This window comes from Moschus berezovskii, chromosome 10 (genome assembly GCF_049115385.1).
Source record: "Moschus berezovskii isolate FMDL1 chromosome 10, NW_MosBer_1.0, whole genome shotgun sequence".
In the NCBI taxonomy this organism is placed as follows: Eukaryota; Metazoa; Chordata; class Mammalia; order Artiodactyla; family Moschidae; genus Moschus; species Moschus berezovskii.
Genome location: NC_142469.1, coordinates 50,553,911 through 50,575,453, shown reverse-complemented (window position 1 = coordinate 50,575,453; position 21,543 = coordinate 50,553,911). Strand labels below are relative to the sequence as shown.

Here is a 21,543-nt window from a genome sequence, read left to right as displayed (position 1 = left end):
ACGCTGGCATTGCCAGACTCGAGTGGCAGCAGTTGACATCTGAAGGGTTGTGACCGTGCTGTCCAGACCCCGGGTGAAGGGCGGCTTCCAAGGACAGGGAACACCCCACGAGGGTGCGGCCAGAGAGGAGAGAAAGAGGTTCCCAGTGGCCCGGGGCACGGAGATCCCGCAGCCACCGCCCGGCAGGACAAAGTTGCTCCCAGCGGAGCAGGGATCCAACTTTCACTTCCCGATTTAGCCCGGAGAGCGCGAGCCTGCAAATAACTGGGCGCCCTGGGGGAGCCCGAGCTGTTCCTCTCGCTCCTTACCTGGCTCGTCCCTGGCGCGGAGCCCGGGCGGCGCTGGCCAAAGTTTGGGGCAGCAGCGGCTGAGGGGGGACACAGACTTGGCCACCCGACGGGCGCGCGACGCGAAAACCTCAGCCGATCCCGGGCTGAGAGGCTGCTCCGCCGGTGCCGGGTCTGCGAGCCCGCAGCAGCTTTGACTAAAATAGGCATCGCGGCAGCTGCGGCCGGGGTTGGGGCCGCACCGCGCACGCGCCCGGCGTCCCTGCGCCCCCCGGCGGGCGGAGTCCCCGGCCTCGGCCCGGGCTCCCCTCCCGGCTCGTCCAACTCCGCTGCCGCGTCGGCACAAGTGTGGTCCTTTTGAAACGCCCGCTTTTTCTTTCCTGGTTTCCTCTCTTCTTCTGGGCTCTGCCCTTGTTTGGGCACGAGTGGGGGGCGGGCAACATCTTGGGGCCAGCGGCGTAGGTCGTTCATCCTCATGGGGATAACTCGAGCGGTCGGGTCCCAGGAGGGAGAAAAATCAGGAGAAGAAATGAAAACTAGAAGCATTTCCCCACAAAGTCGCATAATTCCTTTCTGGGATAGTCGCTCGCATCTGAGCACAAGGCGGAAGGACCGGGAGAGCGCGCAACGCTGGAGTCTGAGCCTAGCGGCGGAGCTGGCGGTTTGGTCCCCAGCGTCGCGGACGCGGGTTGGCGCCCTCGGGGAGCCGGCCCTGCAGCTGCTTGGGGGGGCCACGCGGGAGACTTCGACACCAGCCACTGTTTTGTTTTCATCGAAAGAAGGTACTGATCTGAAATTTACATTTCCGTGGCAACGCCAGGCTTCCACTGTAGGCGAAGCTCCACCCGAATTTGCCACGTGAATTTGGCAGATTCCGGACCCCCTAATTTGAAAAGCCAGGCAATGAAAGTATGACCCAAACAATCTTTACTGTTTATAGAAGACAACTGTTTGGGGTAAGAAATGCTAGGCAAATTAATGAAAAATAGATACAGGGGAGGAGTTGGAGGACAAAAGGGGAATATTAGCTGGGCATTCACAGTTTCCACCCCAAGTGTTCCATTGACGGACAGAGTTTGTGCCGATTATTAGCGTGTAAGGTCTTTCATGTGTGCCAAACATGCTCCAAAGGCCAGAGGTACATTATAAAGTGAGTACTTGGGTGGGCACCCTTGCCAGGTGTCTCTAGTGGAGAAGCAGTGCCGCGTATTCTTCAAGAACATGGCTCAGAGTGCCACAAAGACCAGGTTTGAATCCTGCCTCTACCACCAGCCAGCTGCGTGGCCTTGGGGAAGTTACTTAGATTTTTTGTTCCTCAATTTCCTCTTTTATACCTTGGGGATGATGATGATGATGATGATTGCACCTGTCTCCGGACTGTTTGGAAGACTAACTGATTTAATATGCATAAAAGGCTTAGTATGTCGTACAGAGCAAGTTTTATGTGTATGGGTACATATTCTACTTATAAACCTCCTTCTCTAACATGTTTGAAATTTGCTCTGTCTATCCAAAATTTATTTTCAGGGCTACTTCTTCAGAGTCTGTTTTTTTTAGATGCACTGCTAGCGATTTTGTTAGCTACCACTACATGCAGTTTAAGATGTAGCTACTGCTGCTGCTGCTAAGTCGCTTCAGTCGTGTCCGACTCTGTGCGACCCCATAGACAGCAGCCCACCAGGCTCTCCCATCCCTGGGATTCTCCAGGCAAGAATACTGGTTTAATCGTAAATGCGCACAAAGATTTTGCATGGATAATCATTGGGGAATGGCTTATAGTAATGAACACTGGAAATAACCTAAATTCTAATCATAGGGGACTAAGTCAGTTTTAGGTCATCCAAACAATTACCTATAATTGTTCTAAGCAGCTATTAAAAATAATTCATAGAAAGATATTAGAGACATAATAATGTCTGCAAATTATACAGAACAGGAGTCGGTAAACTTTGACCCAGAGACCCAGCCAACTACCCATCTAAAATGGTTTTTACATTTTTTAATGGTTGACGTCATCAAAAGAAGAATATTTCATGATGTGAAAATTATATAAAATTCAAGCATAGTCTTCATAAAGTTTAATTGGAACCCAGCCAGCTCGTTAATGTATGACTGCTTTTGGGCTATATTAAGGAGTTGTGATAGAAACTATATGATCTTGCGGAGCCTAAAGTTTTTACTATCTGGTTCTTTACTGAAAAAGTTTACTGCCTCTCAATATAGAGTGTACTTTGTGCCAGGCACTTTTATAAGTGGATGTAAGTAGCTGTATTAAGCCACTGAATCCTCATGATGGACTCTATGAAGAAGTAGTTACTATTATTATCTCCATTTTGTGGATGGGAAACTGGGGTAACAGAGAGGTCAGATAGGCTGCTTAGGGTCACACAGCTAATGAGAAGCTGGGCCATGATGTGAATCAGGCAGTCTAATTCTGGAGTTTATGCTCCTGTCCACTACCTATGCAGTTTCTGCCAACTTCTGTCACTGCCTACACTGCCTCCCATAAAAAGATGTTAAATAGAAAAAGGCAAGTTACAAGAGTGTGGAGAACATTACAAATCACCCAGGATGTTAAAGTACTTACATTTCTTACCTCAGGGTACTGAGGTTGTACATGATTTTTCTTTTTTCCTCCTTTTCTCCCTCCCTCTCTCCCCTTCCTTCCCTCTTCATCTTCATTCATCTTCCAACCTCTCCTGCCCCTCCTCCTGCTGCTGCTTCTGTTAAATTTTCTATGATTATTATATGTTAAAATTTAAACACATACTTACTAAAATAGAGCCCAGGTTCTGGCTTTTGCATACTGGAATGGCAGACTCCAGAGGTGTAGTTATGGAGTCTGCTGCTACAGGACATCCTCACTTCTTACCTAACAGGATAAGATGTCTGCGAGGCAATCATGTCAAGATTGCATACTTTTATGAAAAGAGTACTGCATTTGAAATCATCAAACTTGAATCTTGGCCTTGAATAGAGCCTGTTTTCTTGGAGTCTGTGTTCCACAGAATGGTTAGACTGAATTTAACCCATCTCCCTCACTATACCCTGTCTAAGGATTCAAAAACATACTTTTATTTTTAAATTTCTTATTGCTGATATATGAATACCAGATCTATAAAATTAGAAATAAGAATTCTAGACACGAAAACTCAGGTTTGGGAGTGCCCTAGTCTCCCTAGTCTCCTTCTGCTGGTCATGGAAAGATCAGATTGAAAGATTCTGAGCACTGTGTGAAAACAAATATGACGCAGAAGGGTGGCTTGCACAGAAATGTAGAATGAAAGGATTTGAGGCATAAATAGCAAAATGTAGGGAAACCTGTCTCCTCTGCAAAAGCTCTGGCTAGTACAGGTTGGATCGATATAAATAATTATTTCTACCTTTATTTCTCTATGGGCATCATAATCTGCTTTTATCATTTGAACAAAACCTTGATGAAGTTTAAAAGTTCAGATAGAATAAGTTTCATGAAAATAAATCAAGACCTGAGGAAGTCACTGGTTTTAAAACTATGTGGCATTACCTTCCTTACCTCTATCTGCCCTTGGTTACATTGGTGTAGACTTTCTTTGAAATGTTACTCCTAACTGCATGAGGATCATAGCTTCTGGTATGGTCTCATGGTAGACAGTTCTGATCAGCAATTAAACAGTAATTTGGTTAAAATCTTTCTTTTTTTTAGTAAAGTAGTTTAATAAAGTTTTTATTTTATTGAAGTATAGTTGATTTACAGTGTGTTAATTTCTGGTGCACAGCAAAGTGATTCAGTTTTACACACACACACATTCTTTTTCATATTTTTTCCATTATGGTTTATTACAGGTTGTTGAATATAGCTCCCTAGGTTATACAGTAAGGCCTTTTGGTTTATCCATTCTATATGTAATAGTTTGCATCTGCTAATCCCAAATTCCCAATCCATTCCTCCTGCTCCTCCCCTGCAGCCACTATGTCTGCAAGTCTGTTTCTATTTGATTCATAAGTTTATTCATGTCATATTGTAGATTACACACATAAGTGATACAATATAGTATTTGTCTTTCTCTTTCTGACTTCATTTAGTATGATAATTTCTAGGTCCATCCATGTTGCTGCAAATGGCATAATTTCACTCCTTTTATGGCCTAGTAGTATTCCATTGGGTGATCTATGGCACATCTTCTTTATGTATTCATCTGTCGGTGGACATTTAGTTTATTTCTGGGTTTTAGCTATTGTAAATAATGCTGCTGTGAACATAGGGATGCATGGACCTCTTTGAATTACTTTTATCCTGATATATGGCCAGGTGTGGGATTTCTGGATCATATGGCAACTCTATTTTTAGCTTCTTGCTGCTGCTGCTAAGTCACTTCAGTCATGCCTGACTCTGTGCGACCCCATAGATGGCAGCCCACCAGGCTCTCCTGTCCCTGGGATTCTCCAGGCAAGAACACTGGAGTGGGTTGCCATTTCCTTCTCCAATGCATGAAAATGAAGTTGCTCAGTTAGACCCGACTCTTAGCAACCCCATGGACTGCAGCCTACCAGGCTCTTCTGTCCATGGGATTTTCCAGGCAAGAGTACTGGAGTGGGGTGCCACTGCCTTCTCAGCTTCTTGAGGAACCTCCATACTGTTTTTTCCATAATGGCTGCACCAATTTACATTCCCACCAGCAGTGTAGGATGGTTCCCTTTTGGTTAGATTCTTTCTGTACTTAAGCTCATTAAATGTTATATTAACTCTTTCATTGACCAGTTTGAAAACCAACCTCACTGTTTTTTAAATTTATTTTCCTTTTTAAAAAAATAATACGCTTGGTTTTGTTAGAGCAGTTTTAGGTTCACAGATGATCAAGCCGATAGTGTAGAAAGCTCTTAAATACCCCTTCTCCCTTGCTTAGTTTCCCCTACTGGTAACATCTTGCATCGTTGTTCAGTTGCTGAGTCCTGTCTGACTCTTTGCGACCTCATGGACTGCAGCATGCCAGGCTTCCCTGTCCTGCACTATGTCCCGGAGTTTGCTCAAACTCATGTCCGTTGAATTGGTGATGCCATCCAACCATCTCATCCTCTGTTTCCCCTTCTCCTGCGTGCTATCTTTCCCAGCATCAGGGTCTTTTCCATTGAGTAGCCTCTTCTCATGAGTTGGCCAAAGTTTTGGAGCTTCAGCTTCAGCAAGGACTACCTTCCTGTAAATATTCAGGGCTGATTTCCTTTATGATTGACTGTTTGGATCTCCTTGAAGTTCAAGGAACTCTCAAGAGTTTTCTCTACACCACAATTCGAAAGCATCAATTCTTCAGCACTCAGCCTTCTTTCTGGCCCAACTCTCATATCCATACAGGACTTCTGGAAAAACCATAGCTTTGACTATATGGACCATTGTCGGCAAAGTAATGTCTCTGCTTTTAATTATGCTGTCTAGGTTTGTCATAGCCTTTCTTCTAAGGACCATGCGTCTTTGAATTTCACAGCTGCAGTCACCATCTGGAGTGATTTTGAAACCCAAGAAAATAAAGTCTGTCACTGTTTCCATTGTTTCCCCATCTGTATGCCATGAAGTGATGGGACCAGATGCCATGGCCTCTGGTAAATATTGTAAATAATGTTTTTTGAATGTTGAGTTTTAAGCCAGCTTTTTCATGCACCTCTTTCACCTTTATCAAGAGGCTTTTTAGTTTCTCTTCACTTTCTGTGATTAGGGTGGTGTCATCTGTATATCTGAGGTTGTTGATATTTCTCTTGGCAGTCTTGATTCCAGCGTGTGCTTCATCCAGCCCGGCATTTCTCATGATGTGCTTGCTCTACATATAAGTTAAATAAGCAGGGTGACATTATACAGCTTTGATGGACTCCTTTCCCAATTTGGAACCAGTCTGTTGTTCCATGTTCGGTTCTAACTATTGCTTCTTGACCTGCATACAGGTTTCTCAGGAGGTAGGCAAGGTGGTCTGGTATTCCTATCTCTTTCAGAATTTTCCAGTTTGTTGTGATCTACACAGTCAAAGGCTTTAGCATAATCAGTGAAGCAGAATTAGATGTTTTTCTGGAACTCTCTTGCTTTTTCTATGATCAACGGATGTTGGCAATTTGATCTCTGGTTCTTCTGCATTTTCTAAATCCAACTTGTACATATGGAAGTTCTTGGTTCATGTACTGTTGAAGCCTAGCTTGGAGGATTTTGAGCATGACCTTGCTTAGCATGTGAAATGAGTGCAAGTGTACAGTAGTTTGAACATTCTTTGGCTTTACCCTTCTTTTGGATTGGAATTAAAACTGACTTTTTCCAGTCCTGTGGCCACTGCTGAGTTTTCCAAATTTGCTGCCATATTGAGTGCAGCACTTTCACAGCATCATCTTTCAGGATTTGAAATAGCTCAACTGGAATTCCATCACCTCCAGTAGCTTTGTTCGTAGTGATGCTTCCTAAGGCCCAGTTGACTTCACACTCCAGGATGTCTGCCTCTAGGTGAGTGATCACACTATTATGGTTATCTGGGTCATGAAGATCTTTTTTGTACAGTTCTTCTGTGTATTCTTGCCACCTCTTCTTCATCTCTTCTGCTTCCATTTCTGTGCTTTATTGTGCCCATCTTTGCATGAAATGTTCCCTTGCTATCTCTAATTTTCTTGAAGAGATCTCTAGTCTTTCCCATTCTGATGTTTTCCTCTATTTCTTTGCCCTGATCACTGAGGAGGACTTTCTTCTCTCTCCTTGCTATCTTTGGAACTCTGCATTCAAATGGTTATATCTTTCCTTTTCTACTTTGCCTTTTGCCTCTCTTCTTTTTTCAGCAATTTGTAAGGCCTCCTCAGACAACCATTTTGCCTTTTTGCATATCTTTTTCTTGGGATGGTTTTATTCAATGCCTCCTGTACAGTGTTACAAACCTCCTTCCATAGTTATCTGTCTGTCAGATCTAATCCTTTGAATCTTATTTGTCACTTTCACTGTATAATTATAAGGGATTTGATTTAGGTCATACCTGAATGGCCTAGTGGTTTTCTCTACTTTCTTCAATTTAAGTCTGAATTTGCAATAATGATTTTGGGTTTTAGCCAGGTGTGTTTTCTGCTTTTTACATTGACTCACTTGGTTAATTTTTTCAGGTCATACACTGAACAAGTGTTTTATATCTTGGCTATAAAAAACAGGAAATAACAAAGCAAAAGTGTATATAATCTTTCATATCACTGTTGCATCCCAAAGGCCCACAGTCTAAAATAGTGGCTAAGTATTTCTAATACTCCATTCTGGGAGGAGCTCCCTAAAAAGTTGAATTATACTTTGTTCATTGAACAATGAGTTTTTACCCAAAGGGTTCAACCCTTAAAAGAAACAAAACCTAACTGAAACTCAAAAAAGTGACCCAGTACTTTAAGAGAACAGTGAATTATAAAAGAGTAGGGTATTTGGAATTAGCAGCTGGATTTGAATCATGGTTTTACATTTAGTAAACTGGGTAAATTCAGATCATTTATTAAACTTTTCTGAGCCTAAATTGCTTGTTTGTAAAACTTCAAAGGTAATTCTTAGTTGGCAGAATTATTTGGAAATTCTAGTCTTTAGAATTAAAGTTTTTAAAAATGCCTCAGACTTCCCTGGGGGTCCAGTGTTTAAGACTCTGCACTTCTAACACCAGGGGCTTGGGTTCAGTCTCTGGCTGGGAACTAAGATCCACATGCCTGTCATGTGGCGCGGCTAAAAATACAGTAAGAGAAAGTGGGTGTGGCATCCATCTTTTGGCAGCTTAACTGTACACCGTTTTACCACTCATAGTGCACTGCACATGGCACACAGTCAATAAAAATGATTAGAATTCCCATCATCAAAATTCCCTGATGAAATGGTTGAAATATTCTGTGAACATAGGAAATGAAGATGTAGTTTTATCTTCAGTGTCATTTGCCTGCTTTAATAGCGGAAACATAGCATATGAAAGACCTAGAGATTTCAAACAAAATTTGTAGATCGCAAGACTTTGACTCATGCTAAAATATCTGGTGGTTTGGGATTTCCTCGGAGTAGCCAGAAATGAAATATTGGCTTCAGAAGCAAGTTCATAAAATATGTACTAGAACAGATTCTAGAAACTGGGCACTTAGAGAACTAAGTTACAGTAATTCACTGTGTGGGCATTGACAGAAATGTGCACACAGCGACTCTAGGCAGAAACTAGAACCCCTGGTACTCCCTCTGTCTATTCCTCCTTACATAACTTTCCTTCTAGAACAGCAGAATTGCAATTGTGAATTGTTTGTTTTAAATATTAAAATAACAAAGGCCATAGATGAAGCATTTAGTAGGATTTCCTAATCTCTCAGAAAGTTATTTCCAAAAGAAGAATTTATTATACTCGCTGGAAAAGACTCTGATGCTGGGAAGGATTGGAGGTGGAAGGAGAAGGGGACAACAGAGAATGAGATGGCTGGATGGCATCACTGACTTGATGGACATGAGTTTGAGTGAAGTCCGGGAGTTGGTGATGGACAGGGAGGCCTGGCGTGCTGTGATTCATGGGGTCGCAAAGAGTCAGACATGACTGAGCGACTGAACTGAACTGAACTGAAGCTTAACAGAATAGTGATTTTTTTTTTTTAAGTGTGAAAAGAGAATCAGAGAAACATCAAAATCACAGTCAAATCACAAAGAAGCCTCAAGGCCTGGCCTGTGTTGGCTCCTTAAAACAGAAATGGATCCCTCCCAGACAGATCTCCCACAAGTGCAGGTTCAAAAATCTGGCAACAACTGCTGCCAAGACCTCTCTTGTGTTTTCTTTCCCTTTTGGGAATTTCTAGAAAATGACAGACCCTTGAAGCCTGTCTATGAATCCCATGGTAAGTACCTTTACTTCTAGAGAAGAGAAATGCTACAACCCCGAGGGTGATACTTCTAAAAATACTATGTTTTTAGTGTATAAGTAACTTCTTTATATGAATAATTAATTTGGTGATTAGAAAGGAAAAGTTGTTAATGATAGAAAAACAGCTTATAGCAATTCTTAATGTGTAATTTGAATGTATAGATAAGATTTTGATTGAAAGTAAAACCAGGGAATGACTTTTGATCTATATCTAGTGAAAGCGAAGCTTTCAGTCATAGAATTTCTACTGAGCACTATCATTCTGTTATGTAATTAGTCCTCAAAAAAGCCTGGTTTTGGAGGCCTGATAACAGTCAGCCCAGTAATTGACATTGGCTAGAAACAAAAACCCACAGCAACATATTATAAAGATGGAATAATAAAATAAAGTTGGGAATAATGATGCTGTCATCTGGCGTTAATTGATGTGCAAAAGCACTCAGAGTTCCCAAGAGAAAAGAATTATTTAAATGCAAATTTTTATTATTATGACTACTTAAATTGTTGTAATAAATTCATGAAAATAAGACATCTCACTAGCTTTTGCATATATAAAACCTAATAAAATATTTATGAGCCACATACTAGCAGCTTTATCATTTGGCATAAAAAATGATATAATTTTTTTTAGTCCAAGAACAAGCACGTTTGGTAAAATTTAGGACCACAGAAAATGATGACAGTGATGTTTGGCTTGAAAACTACAGAAAACCTCACACACTTACATAGGAAAAAAAAGGTTATGATTTGAAAAGATAGATTTTGCAGTCATTGAGTCTCTTTAGAGTATGGGGGAAATGGAACTCCTTGGTTAGCACATTTTCCAACAGAACACCATTTTGGTTTATATGCCACATACAAAACTATTCTTATGCAGTTTTACTGCATATTACAACTTCAGTTCAGTTCAGTTCAGTCGCTCAGTCATGTCCAACTCTTTGTGACCCCATGAATCACAGCACGCCAGGCCTCCCTGTCCATCAACAACTCCTGGAGTTCACTCAAACTCATGTCCATCGAGTCAGTGATGCCATCCAGCCGTCTCATTCTCTGTCATCCCCGTCTCCTCCCACCCCCAATCCCTCCTAGCATCAGAACAGACTCTTACTACAGCTTAAGGATTTCTTAATCATCTTTATATCAACTATACCACTTTAAATTATCTGAAGAGAAGTGTAATGAATATAAGCTCAGAAAATGGTACCTGAGAGCAGCAGAACATTCTAACATGAGTCAGGAAACCTTGTAGATGATATCATATGACTGTTTAATGAATAAATAAAATTTCTAATACCTAGATAATTGATGTTGAGTAGGAAAATATCTAGTAGAAAATATTAGTATTAATGACCATTATAAGATGCCATATGATGAAGTCATTAAAATACCTTGGCATTTAGTACTAAAATTATTAATGGCTTAACATGTTGGCATGTCTTACCATGTGATTTAAAGTGATATTACAGAAGTGGATTCCCCAGAACAGCTTGTACCTCTATTGTGGCTTTTATTACTTGCTCCATTTTTTATGTTTATGTATGCTGCTGCTCGGAGAAGGCAATGGCAAGCCACTCCAGTACTCTTGCCTAGAAAATCGCATGGACAGAGGAGCCTGGTGGGCTGCAGTCCATGGGGTCGCTACTAGTTCGGACACGACTGAGCGACTTCGCTTTCACTTTTCACTTTCACACATTGGAGAAGGAAATGGCAACCCACTCCAGTGTTCTTGCCTGGAGAATCCCAGGGACGGGGGAGCCTGGTGGGCTGCTGTCTATGGGGTCGCACAGAGTCGGACACGACTGAAGTGACTTAGCAGCTGCTCCTGGACCACGCTCCCCCGTCCCTGGGATTCTCCAGGCAAGAACACTGGAGTGGGTTGCCATTTCCTTCTCCAATTCATGAAAGTGAAAAGTGAAAGTGAAGTCGCTCAGTCGCGTCCGACACCCAGCAACCCCATGGACTGCAGTCCACCAGGCTCCTCCGTCCATGGGATTTTCCAGGCAACAGTACTGGAGTGGGGTGCCATTGCCTTCTCCGATGTTTATGTATAAGCCTTGCTTTTCCTTTCATTTTGTAAGTTTCTGGTGGGTAGAGCTGTGTCTGATTTATTTTTCATTTCTCCACGGTACCTATGTTAGCTGATAGAATACTTTCATTTGCTTTCAAGTATTATCTTCCAATAGAAGAACTATTGAATATTTTTAAAATGGTGTTTTACAACCTAAGTTGCTATGATGGTGGATATAGCAAAATAAATAATCATGCTATCTTTGTAATGAAATATTAATAAAAAATCAAAATAACAATATTCTACTAGATTAAAAATGACTTTATTCTAATTATGATGACCTCTCCACTATACTAGTGACCCTTCTCTCCCCTGCCCACCCTCACACTCCCCATCACTATCTTCCTCCCCCCTGCCCACTTACCATCTAGATGATTTATGCTGGAACAGGAACATATATGCATATCAGTTCAGTTCAGTTTAGTCGCTCAGTCATGTCCGACTCTTTGCAGCCCCATGAATCACAGCACGCCAGGCCTCCCTGTCCATCACCAACTAAAATATTTATTTTATTAGATGGAAAAGGTAGGTTTGGAAGGTAGAAAAGATAGGTTTGGAAGGTGAGAAAAAGTGATGCTAACCTTGAGATGCTCATTCCTTTAGAAAAATTAAATGGTCTGAATGGTGGCAAATGCCTGGGGTCAGGAAGTAGCAGTAGTGGGGGAGCGCAGAGAGCTCAATGTCAAAGGCAACTGGAGGACACTGGGGGCCCCCATCCCAGAGGCTGAGTTGCCAAGCAGCATTGCCATCAATCCAAGGAGGACTCATAGGACACAGAGAGATGAAGCAGCCCTTCTGCTGTGCCCTGATATCTTATAAATTTGCCCCTGCACCTCCTGGAGCTAGAAGAGAAACTCAGAAAGACTAATGAGTTCATTATAAATGGTTATAGGACTGCAGCCTACCAGGCTCCTCCATCCATGGGATTTTCTAGGCAAGAGTACTGGAGTGGCTTGCCATTGCCTTCTCCAATAGACCAGGGTAACTTTTCACAGAAAAATATAATTATAGCAAAAGAATTGAGATTGACTTTAGGTGAGGTCACAGTTACACATTTTTGAGAAAAATAAAGTACAGAGACCAGTTATATTATTTATTATTTTAAATGGAATTCTTTACAGGGAACACAGTAATCTGTTGCATGCTACCAGCACAGAAGTCTCTAAGCTAAATCTGCTTGCAGATTTTCAGTCCAAAGAATGATCTTGGAACCTGAAAGCCAATAACTGCATCCTGAACAAGTGCTATTCAGTTCTCTTCAACAATATTGGGAAGAAAAATGTGACTTTGAAAGTCATTTAGAGGAATACCAGTTCTGTCTCATACAGAAAAAATGAGATACAGAAAAAATGACATTATTACAAATCTTACATTTTGTTTCATGACAAATCATTGATAGCATTGCATTACTCAAGTCAAATTAAAAGGGGGATTCGCTGTCAAAATTCAAATATGGATTCAAGAACAGATGCAATTACTTTCCTTGTACTCAGCAAATATTTACAAAGCAGCTGCCATATGCCAGGCACTGGTTCCCAAATGGTAAGCAAGATGTAGACTAGTAGGGGAGTTTAAAAACAGAATTCCTTTTCTCAGAAAAATAGACATTATGCTTGTGTATTGGCTAAACTTCTATCTCAGATGAACCAAGTTATATCCCACTTCAGATATATTCCGTGATCTTCAGACACCCCAACTTACTTCACATCAAAAAATATCCTCTCTGTCTTGGAGACCTTGCTAGCCACCGTTGGAAAAAAATTCAGTTTACAGAGTTTCATTGTACATGAGATTTTATCCCATCTTAGGAAAGAGAGAAATAACATCACAGTTCAGTTCAGTCGCTCAGTCGTGTCCGACTCTCCACGACCCCATGAATCACAGCACGCTAGGCCTCCCTGTCCATCACCAACTCCCAGAGTACACTCAAACTCATGTCCACAGAGTCGGTGATGCCATCCAGCCATCTCATTCTCGGTCGTCCCCTTCTCCTCCCACCCCCAACCTTTCCCAGCATCAGAGTCTTTTCCAGTGAGTCAACTCGTCGCATGAGGTGGCCAAAGTATTGCAGTTTCAGCTTTAGCATCAGTCCTTCCAATGAACATCCAGGATTGATCTCCCTTAGAATGGACTGGTTGGATCTCCTTGCAGTCCAAGGGACTCTCAAGAGTCTTCTCCAGCACCACAGTTCAAAAGCATCAATTCTTCGGCGATCAGCTTTCTTCACAGTCCAACTCTCACATCCATACATAACCACTGGAAAAACCATAGCCTTGACTAGACGGACCTTGGTTGGCAAAGTAATGTCTCTGCTTTTTAATATATTATCAAGGTTGGTCATAACTTTCCTTCCAAGGAGTAAGCGTCTTTTAATTTCATGGCTGCAATCAGCATCTGCAGTGATTTTGGAGCCCAAAAAATAAAGTCTGACACTGTTTCCACTGTTTTTCCATCTATTTCCCATGAAGTGATGGAACCAGATGCCATGATCTTTGTTTTCTGAATGTTGAGCTTCAAGCCAACCTTTTCACTCTCCTCTTTCACTTTCATCAAGAGGCTTTTGAGTTCTTATTCACTTTCTGCCATAAGGGTGGTGTCATCTGCAAATCTGAGGTTATTGATATTTCTCCCGGTAATCTTGATTCCAGCTTGTGCTTCTTCCAGCCCAGCGTTCCTCATGATGTACTCTGCATAGAAGTTAAATAAGCAAGGTGACAATATACAGCCTTGACGTACTCCTTTTCCTATTTGGAACCAGTCTGTTGTTCCATGTCCAGTTCTGACTGTTGCTTCCTGACCTGCATACAGGTTTCTCAAGAGGCAGGTCAGGTGGTCTTGTATTCCCATCTCTTTCAGGATGTTCCACAGTTTATTGTGATCCACACAGTCAAAGGCTTTGGCATAGTCACAGAACACTGAATTAGTTTACCTGGAATATAAGTAGGGGAGGTGGCCTGAGATAAGAAACCCTTCTCAGTAAAATTTCAGGAGACATGAAAATATCTGAAATGAAACTGGACGGATTCAGAGTTTAAAGAATTTATTTAAACAGCATCAAAGAAGCTTGGCCATGTTTTCTTATTATATAAAGTTATAGCCATTTTAACAGAGTTAAGTTTAATTGCACTTTTTGCTTGTAAACCACATTTGAGCTCAAGGTAGTCACTGATGATTTAGAAGAAGGTTCATGTTTGGATGATGTTCCCCATACTGTCACTAACTAATTCAGCAGATGTGTAACTAGCATTTTGGCTTTGAGTTTTCTTTCAGTTTCAACTGGGGGCATTTTACTTCTCTCAGGTCACTTAGTAGCACTGTGGCCAGTGTAGCTTGGAAAACACAAGGACACTGATTTGGAGGAACTGGCTTGAGTTGAGTGTCACTATTCACTGTGATTCAGCCTCTCTAATCTTTTTTTAGCCTGCTTTTAAAATTCTTCTCCATTATGGTTTATTATAGGATATTGAATTTAGTTCCCTGTGCTGTACAGTAGGACCTTGTTGTTTATTTACTTAATATATAATCGTTTGTATCTGCTAATCTTAGGCTCCCAATTTATCCCTCCCCCACCCCACTTCCCCTTTGGTAACTATAAGGTTGTTTTCTATGTCTGTTAGTCTGTTTCTGTTTCTGTTTCAAAAGATAAGTTCATTGGTATCATATTTTAGATTCTACATATAAGTAGTATGAGATGGTAATTGGCTGTCTTTCTAACTTACTCCACTTAGTATGATAATCTCTAAGTCCATCATGTTGCTACCAATTGCATTAATCATTCTTTATGTAATATTCCATTGTATATATGTATATACCACATTTTCTTTATTCACCTGTTGATGGACATTTAGGTAGCTTTCATGAATTGGCTATCGTGAATAGTGCTGCTGTGAGCATCAGGTTGCATGTATTTTTTCAAATTGGAGTTTTCTCCAGGTGTGTGGCCAGGAGTGGGATTGTAGGGCCATATGGTAGTGCTGTTTTCAGTTTTTTAAGGAACCTCCATACTGTTCTCCGTAGTGACTGTAACAATTTCAGTCAGTTCAGTTCAGTTCAGTCGCTCAGTCGTGTCCGACTCTCTGTGACCCCATGAACCACAGCACGCCAGGCCTCCCTGTCCATCACCAACTCCCGGAGTTCACCCAAACCCATGTCTATAGAGTCGATGATGCCATCCAGCCTTCTAATTCTCTGTCGTCCCCTTCTCCTCCCGCCCCCAACCTTTCCCAGCATCAGAGTCTTTTCCAGTGAGTCAACTCGTCGCATGAGGTGGCCAAAGTATTGCAGTTTCAGCTTTAGCATCAGTCCCTCCAATGAACACCCAGGATTGATCTCCTCTAGAATGGACTGGTTGGATCTCCCTGCAGTTACATACACACCAACAGTGTAGGAGGGTTCCCTTTTCTTCACATTCTCTCTAGCATTTATTATTTGTAGATTTTTTGATGATGGTGATTCTGATGAGTGTGAGGTGACACCTCAATGTAATTTTGATTTGCATTTCTCTAACAATTAATGTTGAGTATCTTTGTATGTGGTTATTGGCCATCTGTATGTCTTCTTTGGAAAAATGTGTTTCTGCCCATCTTTCTGGATTGGGTTGTTTGTTTTTTTTGTTACTGAGTTGTGTGAGCTGTTCGTATATTTTGGAAATTAAACCCTTGCTCGCCACATCATTTGAAAATATTCTTTAAGTTCTCTCTTCATTTTGTTTCTGGTTTCCTTTGCTGTGCAATAAATTATGAGTTTGATTGCAACCTCTCTAATCTTTATCATAAAATAGAGTTCTTCAAAAGAACAAACAAATGAAACCTTGTGTACATGCATGTGTTGTGAACTATAAAGCATTAAATAGAAGTAAGATATTATTTTGTAATTAAATAATTTGGGAGATAAGTTTATAAGAGAGGTAATCTCAAGTTAGATGACCTAAAATATCTGGTGTTAAGTCAAGTGAAGGTAAAAGTTCTACTATAAAATTATGTAGAAATAAATATTTTTGGAATCCTATAAATAAAATTGCATTTATTAGGATCACCAAGACTTGAATTGAAAGGGAGTAAAGGGAAAAATTATAGTTCAGAACACAAATTATCTGTTCTGAGGGGCAAAAAGAGTTCCCTGTCAATCTTTAATAGCTAGCAGGTTTTAAAGCTAGTCAAATTTAGCATAATAATAAAACTTCATTATGTTGAAACCATGCTGATATCATATGCAAATAAATATACCATCCAGCATTAAAATGATGGAAATACTCATAGTGAGGTGACTAAGTGCTAAAGTAACTACTATTTCATTCTTGCTACATCTTTTCATTCCTGTAAGATTTTTTAACTTCAAACATAGTTATATCAAATTAAACCTGTATTTTACTATAATAGGTCCATATGATGTTGATATTTGCATTTTATTCATATTAACTTTTGATCGATTGAAGAAAAATAATGGAATTAGGTCCATTGATTTCTCAAATTTGTGTAAAAACTGTCTTTCACTAAAAATAATATTAATTTGGGAACACCATTTCTGAATGATAAACATTGATACCATTTCTTTGATAACCATAGGCAACATAAAGGAACATGGAACCTAGTTTGAAAGTGCAATCCAGTGGCACACACATTTAGCCTTTGGTCAAACCAGGGGACTCAAGTACATAGTGTTGTATGTATATAGCTCTTATATTTAATACAGTGTCTAACTAGTCTGTTTTTTTATGGCTCTCGCCAGCTTAGTTGAGGGATTTCACTTTGTCACTACTTTGTCAAATCAATTCTGTCCTTCTGGTTCTGTGCAGTGTAACAGTATGACATCCAAAGCTTATTCAGATGAGCAGAGAGCAAATGAATTTCCTTCTGCTCCTCTGTTGAAGAAAAAAGAAAATTCTTCCACCTCTGAATGCTGAGCTCATCGTACTATTCTTTATGGTAGATACATGTCAGCATTGTGAATTCCTGAGGGTGCAGAGCCAGGACAAATCCCACTGGTCCCTTTTCATATTTGCACAAAGGTCAGATCAGGTTAGAAGGTCTAGCTCTGCCCCACATCCTGCCCCGAGAAGGTGGGAAGCTTCCAAACATCTAAGTGACATAAGCTGTGTAACTGGGGCCTGCAGCCTCTGGAATTGGCCGTGGTGACTGGGGTGGGAGTGTTTATGGGTGTATTTTAAGCCAGAGACCCACCCTTTCCCCTTCAGGCTACTTCTCAGTTCTTCCTGACCACGAAATTTAGCACAGAAAAATCACAAAGCGATCACCCCATTTCCTTTCCTTCAAGTCAGAGGGACCATTCTTGGCCTGTGCCAGCTTCATGGGCCTTCAGCCTATAGTCACAGAGACTGTGAAAGCGCCAGGCTATGAAAGCGCCACACTTGGTATAAATGCTCTACTGTCTTAATCTTGAAATTCTTTATTCTTTGTGAACAAGGAGCTCCATTTATTTTTGCATATACATATTTTGCATACAAAGCCACAAAGCATTTTTGTTTTTTTTTTTGAGTTTTTTAAATTTTGAATTTTTTTAATTAATTAATTTTAATTGGAGGATAATTACTCTACAGTATTGTCATGGTATTCTGCCATACATCGGCATGAATCGACCATAGGTATACATGTGTCCCCCTCATCCTGAACCGCCCTCCTACTTACCTCCTCACTCTATCCCTCTGGGTTGTCCCAGAGCACCGACTTTGAGTGCCCTGCAGAAAACATTTTTAACACAAGAAAGCAGCTGGTTCCTTATCTTACTGCTCTATTACCAACAATAAATGAATCAAAAGAATTTAGGGCTGGAAACAATTAGGCTGAGATTAAATTGAGCCTAATTTTTAATAGAGATTAAATTTAAATGCACTGTGATATTGCACTTCCAGGGTACACTTCCAGTATATCACTGCTTTTTTCTTTCCATCTGGGTTGATTAGAATATTTAGAGATGGTAAAGTGCTGTTTGCTAGACACTTCAAAGCAAACCTACAGAGTGGATCCATGGAGGTCACTATAGGGTTTTTTATTTAAGTGAGAAAAGCTGGGTGCAACCAAGGTATTGAATAGTAACTGATCTGTTAATACCGGGGGATGGTGCCAGGCTTACACAAGTGTGAAGATGGAGAAGTTTGACAGCATCTCTTAGGTTCTTCCTGTTATGTTTGTACTCCTCCTTCCTCATCTAAAATTGATTTCATTTCTGGAAAACTTGACTAGAAATTCTTTTCCTCCCTCTGCCACATGATTTGAGCCAGAAGTCTATATCCCATCTCTGCCTGGCTTTGTTCTCAGTTGACTTTCATGGTTAGAAAGCTATCTGATAATTAACCCGTGTTGTACTATTAGCTGGTAGTAACTTAAGGTGTGACTGCTCCTTGGGGTACTCTGTATTTTCATATTTAATACCACATAGTCTTATAGGCACAAAGAAATTAATTTCTCCCAGAGCCACTGTGAAGCCCTTTGACAAGCCAGTGGGTGCTTCCTGAAGGCCTTCAGTGGCACCAGGCAGACAGGTGCCATTGTGTCTGCTCGTAAGCACTGCCTGTGTGTATCTGGGAGACAGAGGAACCTCTTGACTGTCTGTTTAGTTCACGCCAAGCTCAGTAGCTCATCCAGACTCGTTCAGACCATATCATATTGTCCCACTTACAGCAGATGCACATACAGAGAAAGTAATGTACTTTACACAACCCCACTACTTCCTCCCCCTCCTCCCCATGACTTTGCTTCCTTGCTCACTGAGAAAACAGAAGTAATTGTGAGAGAACTTTCATATGCTCCCATCACATCTCTCATTTGTGAGCAACAACAGCCCTATATACCGTGCCTTCTCACCTTAGCTAATGATTGTCTGCGCCTAATTGACTTTGACTCATCTGCTCAAGGTCATCACTCTAGCAGTTCACCCTCCTCTTCTGGATCATTCCCATCCTCAGACTAATATGCCATTATTTTTCTTTCTTTTGAATTATTTGTTTTTTTAGGCCACGCTCGGTCTTTGTTGCTGTGTGGGCTGTGCTTGCTGGGAACATAGGCTGCTCTTGAGTTATGCAGCGTGGACGTCTCATTACAGTGCCTTCTCTTGTGGAGCACAGGCTCTAGGGTGCTTGGGCTCAGTAATTGTGGCACGCAGGCTTAGTCACTCCAAGGTGTCTGGAATCTTCCTGGACCAGAAATTGAACCCGTGTCCCCTGCATTGGCAGGCGCATTCCTATCGACTGTACCATCGGGGAAGTCCTGTTGTTTCTCTCAGTTAAAAAAATATACAGTAAAAACATCCTCTTTTCTTGACCCCACTTCCAGCTCAGGCTACCATCCATTTCTATTTCCCTTTACACCAAAACTTGGTAAACATTATTATACTTGCTCTTCAGGTTTCGTGCCTCTCATTTTCTCTCAGCCTGCTGCAGTCAAGTTTTTGTCCCTAGTTTGCTCCACTAAACTGCTCCTGTTAGGTTCACCAGTGACCTCCATGCTGCCCAACCCAGTTGTTTATTCTCAGACTTCCTATTACCTGACTGCCAGCCACGTCTAAGGCAGTTCACCGCTCCCTTCTCTTTGAAACACTTTTCTTCTCTTGACATCCAGGATGGAACGCTCATGGTTTTCTTCCTTCCTCACCAGCTGCTGTTTCTTGAATCCTTTGCCAACTCTTCCCCTGCTACCCCATCCTCTTAACAATGGACAGTCCCAAGGAAAAGTCCCCAGACCTTTTCTTCTTCTGAACCTATGTTCACTCCCTTGACCATCTCATCTAGTCCCATGGTTTTAAATATCTACATGTGAAAAACAAACAAACAAACAACTAATCCCTGGTAGCTCAGATGGTAAAAAATCTGCCTGCAGTGCAGGAGGCTCTGGTTCCATCCCTGGGTCTGGAAGATCCCCTGGAGAAGGAAATGGCAACCCACCCCCATATTCTTGCTTAGAGAATTCCATGGACAGACCATAAGGTCACAAAGAGTCAGACACGACTGAGTGATTAACACACACACGTGAAATACTCCCAGGTCTTTATCTCCAGCCCAGATCTTTCTCTGGTACTCTAGTCTCCTCCAGCTATCTATTTTACTTCAGTCTAATAAGCGTCTCTTACTGAACCCTGATCTCCCCTTCCAAGACCAGTCCTGTCTCCTCCAGTCTATTCTCAGCAGACTGACCAAGGTGATTCTATTAAAATGTAGGGCAGATCACATCACTCTTCTATTTAAAACTCTCCAGTAGCTTCTGGTCATTTTCAGAATAAAAGTCAAAGTTCTTACCGTGAGTTAATTAGGCCCCACAATTGACCTCTGTGCCCTCTCCCTTGCAGTCCTTCTGCTCTAGCCACACCAGCCTCCCACCTCCTCCTGCTCTTGCCTAAAGACATCATGTGCTCTCCTTCGGCCCGGACTGCTGTTTCCCCAAATAGCCTCGTGCATCATTTGTTTGCCTCCTTCAGGTCTTTGCTCAAACATCACCTTTGTCTCTCGGGCCTTCCTTGACTACTATTAAAATTGCAGTGCCCCTTCCCAGCCACCTTCTCTGGTTTATCTTTCTCTACAGTACTCTCTGTCTCTAGGTGTTTCTGATTTATTTTCTGTCTCCTTCACCTCCAGAATGTGAGCTCTGTGAGTGATAGGATCTCTGTTACCTGAAATATTCCTAGTGTCCAGGTCAGCACCTGAAGCAACAGTGTGTTAGTTGCTCAGTTGTGTCCAGCTCTTTGCGATACCATGGACTGTAGCCCACCAGGCTCTTCTATCCATTTTCCAGGCAAGAATACTGGAGTGGGTTGCCATTCTTTTCTCTAGGGATCTTCCCAACCCAGGGATCAAACCTGGGTCTGCTGCACTGAAGGCAGATTCTGTACAATCTGAGCTACCAGGGAAGTCCACAGTAGGTATGCAATATACACTTGCTAGCTGTAGGATGCTGTATCTCTCTGCCAAGGAACACGACTTGCATGTGAGCTCCAGAAAACCAGTTTTCCAGATAGGATCAGATCTGTCTCTTTACAGAGCTGAAGGTAGACCACCTGCCTGCCCCTGCTGGTGGGTAGAGCTTTCAGTAGGAGTCCCTCACCATCCAGTCAGATCACACCTCTTGCCCTTAGAACTGAACATGTAAAATTGAGATCCTGTGCTACACTTTTCGGAGAAGGCAATGGCAAGCCACTCCAGTACTATTGCCTAGAAAATCCCATGGATGGAGGAGCCTGGTAAGCTGCAGTCCGTGGGGTCGCTAAGGGTCGGACACGACTGAGCGACTTCACTTTCCCTTTTCACTTTCACACATTGGAGAAGGAAATGGCAACCCACTCCAGTGTTCTTGCCTGGAGAATCCCAGGGACGGGGGAGCCTGGTGGGCTTCCA

General features: G+C 41.7%; 2 protein-coding genes across 2 annotated transcripts in view; one reads left to right on the top strand and one right to left on the bottom strand.

The window, feature by feature from the left end:
- POPDC1 (popeye domain cAMP effector 1) overlaps positions 1–440 on the bottom strand; it is a 51,905-nt gene extending 51,465 nt beyond the window's left edge. The window contains exon 1 of the mRNA XM_055432933.2: positions 309–440. The gene's annotated coding sequence lies outside the window, so the exon portion shown is untranslated. The remainder of the gene's footprint in view (positions 1–308) is intronic.
- Positions 441–598: 158 nt separating this feature from the next.
- Positions 599–21,543, top strand: part of LOC148776319 (uncharacterized) — a 63,374-nt gene continuing 42,429 nt past the window's right edge. The window contains exon 1 of the mRNA XM_088840682.1: positions 599–1,069. Within this exon, the coding sequence (XP_088696808.1) occupies positions 763–1,069 (307 nt within the window). The 5' untranslated portion in view covers positions 599–762. The remainder of the gene's footprint in view (positions 1,070–21,543) is intronic.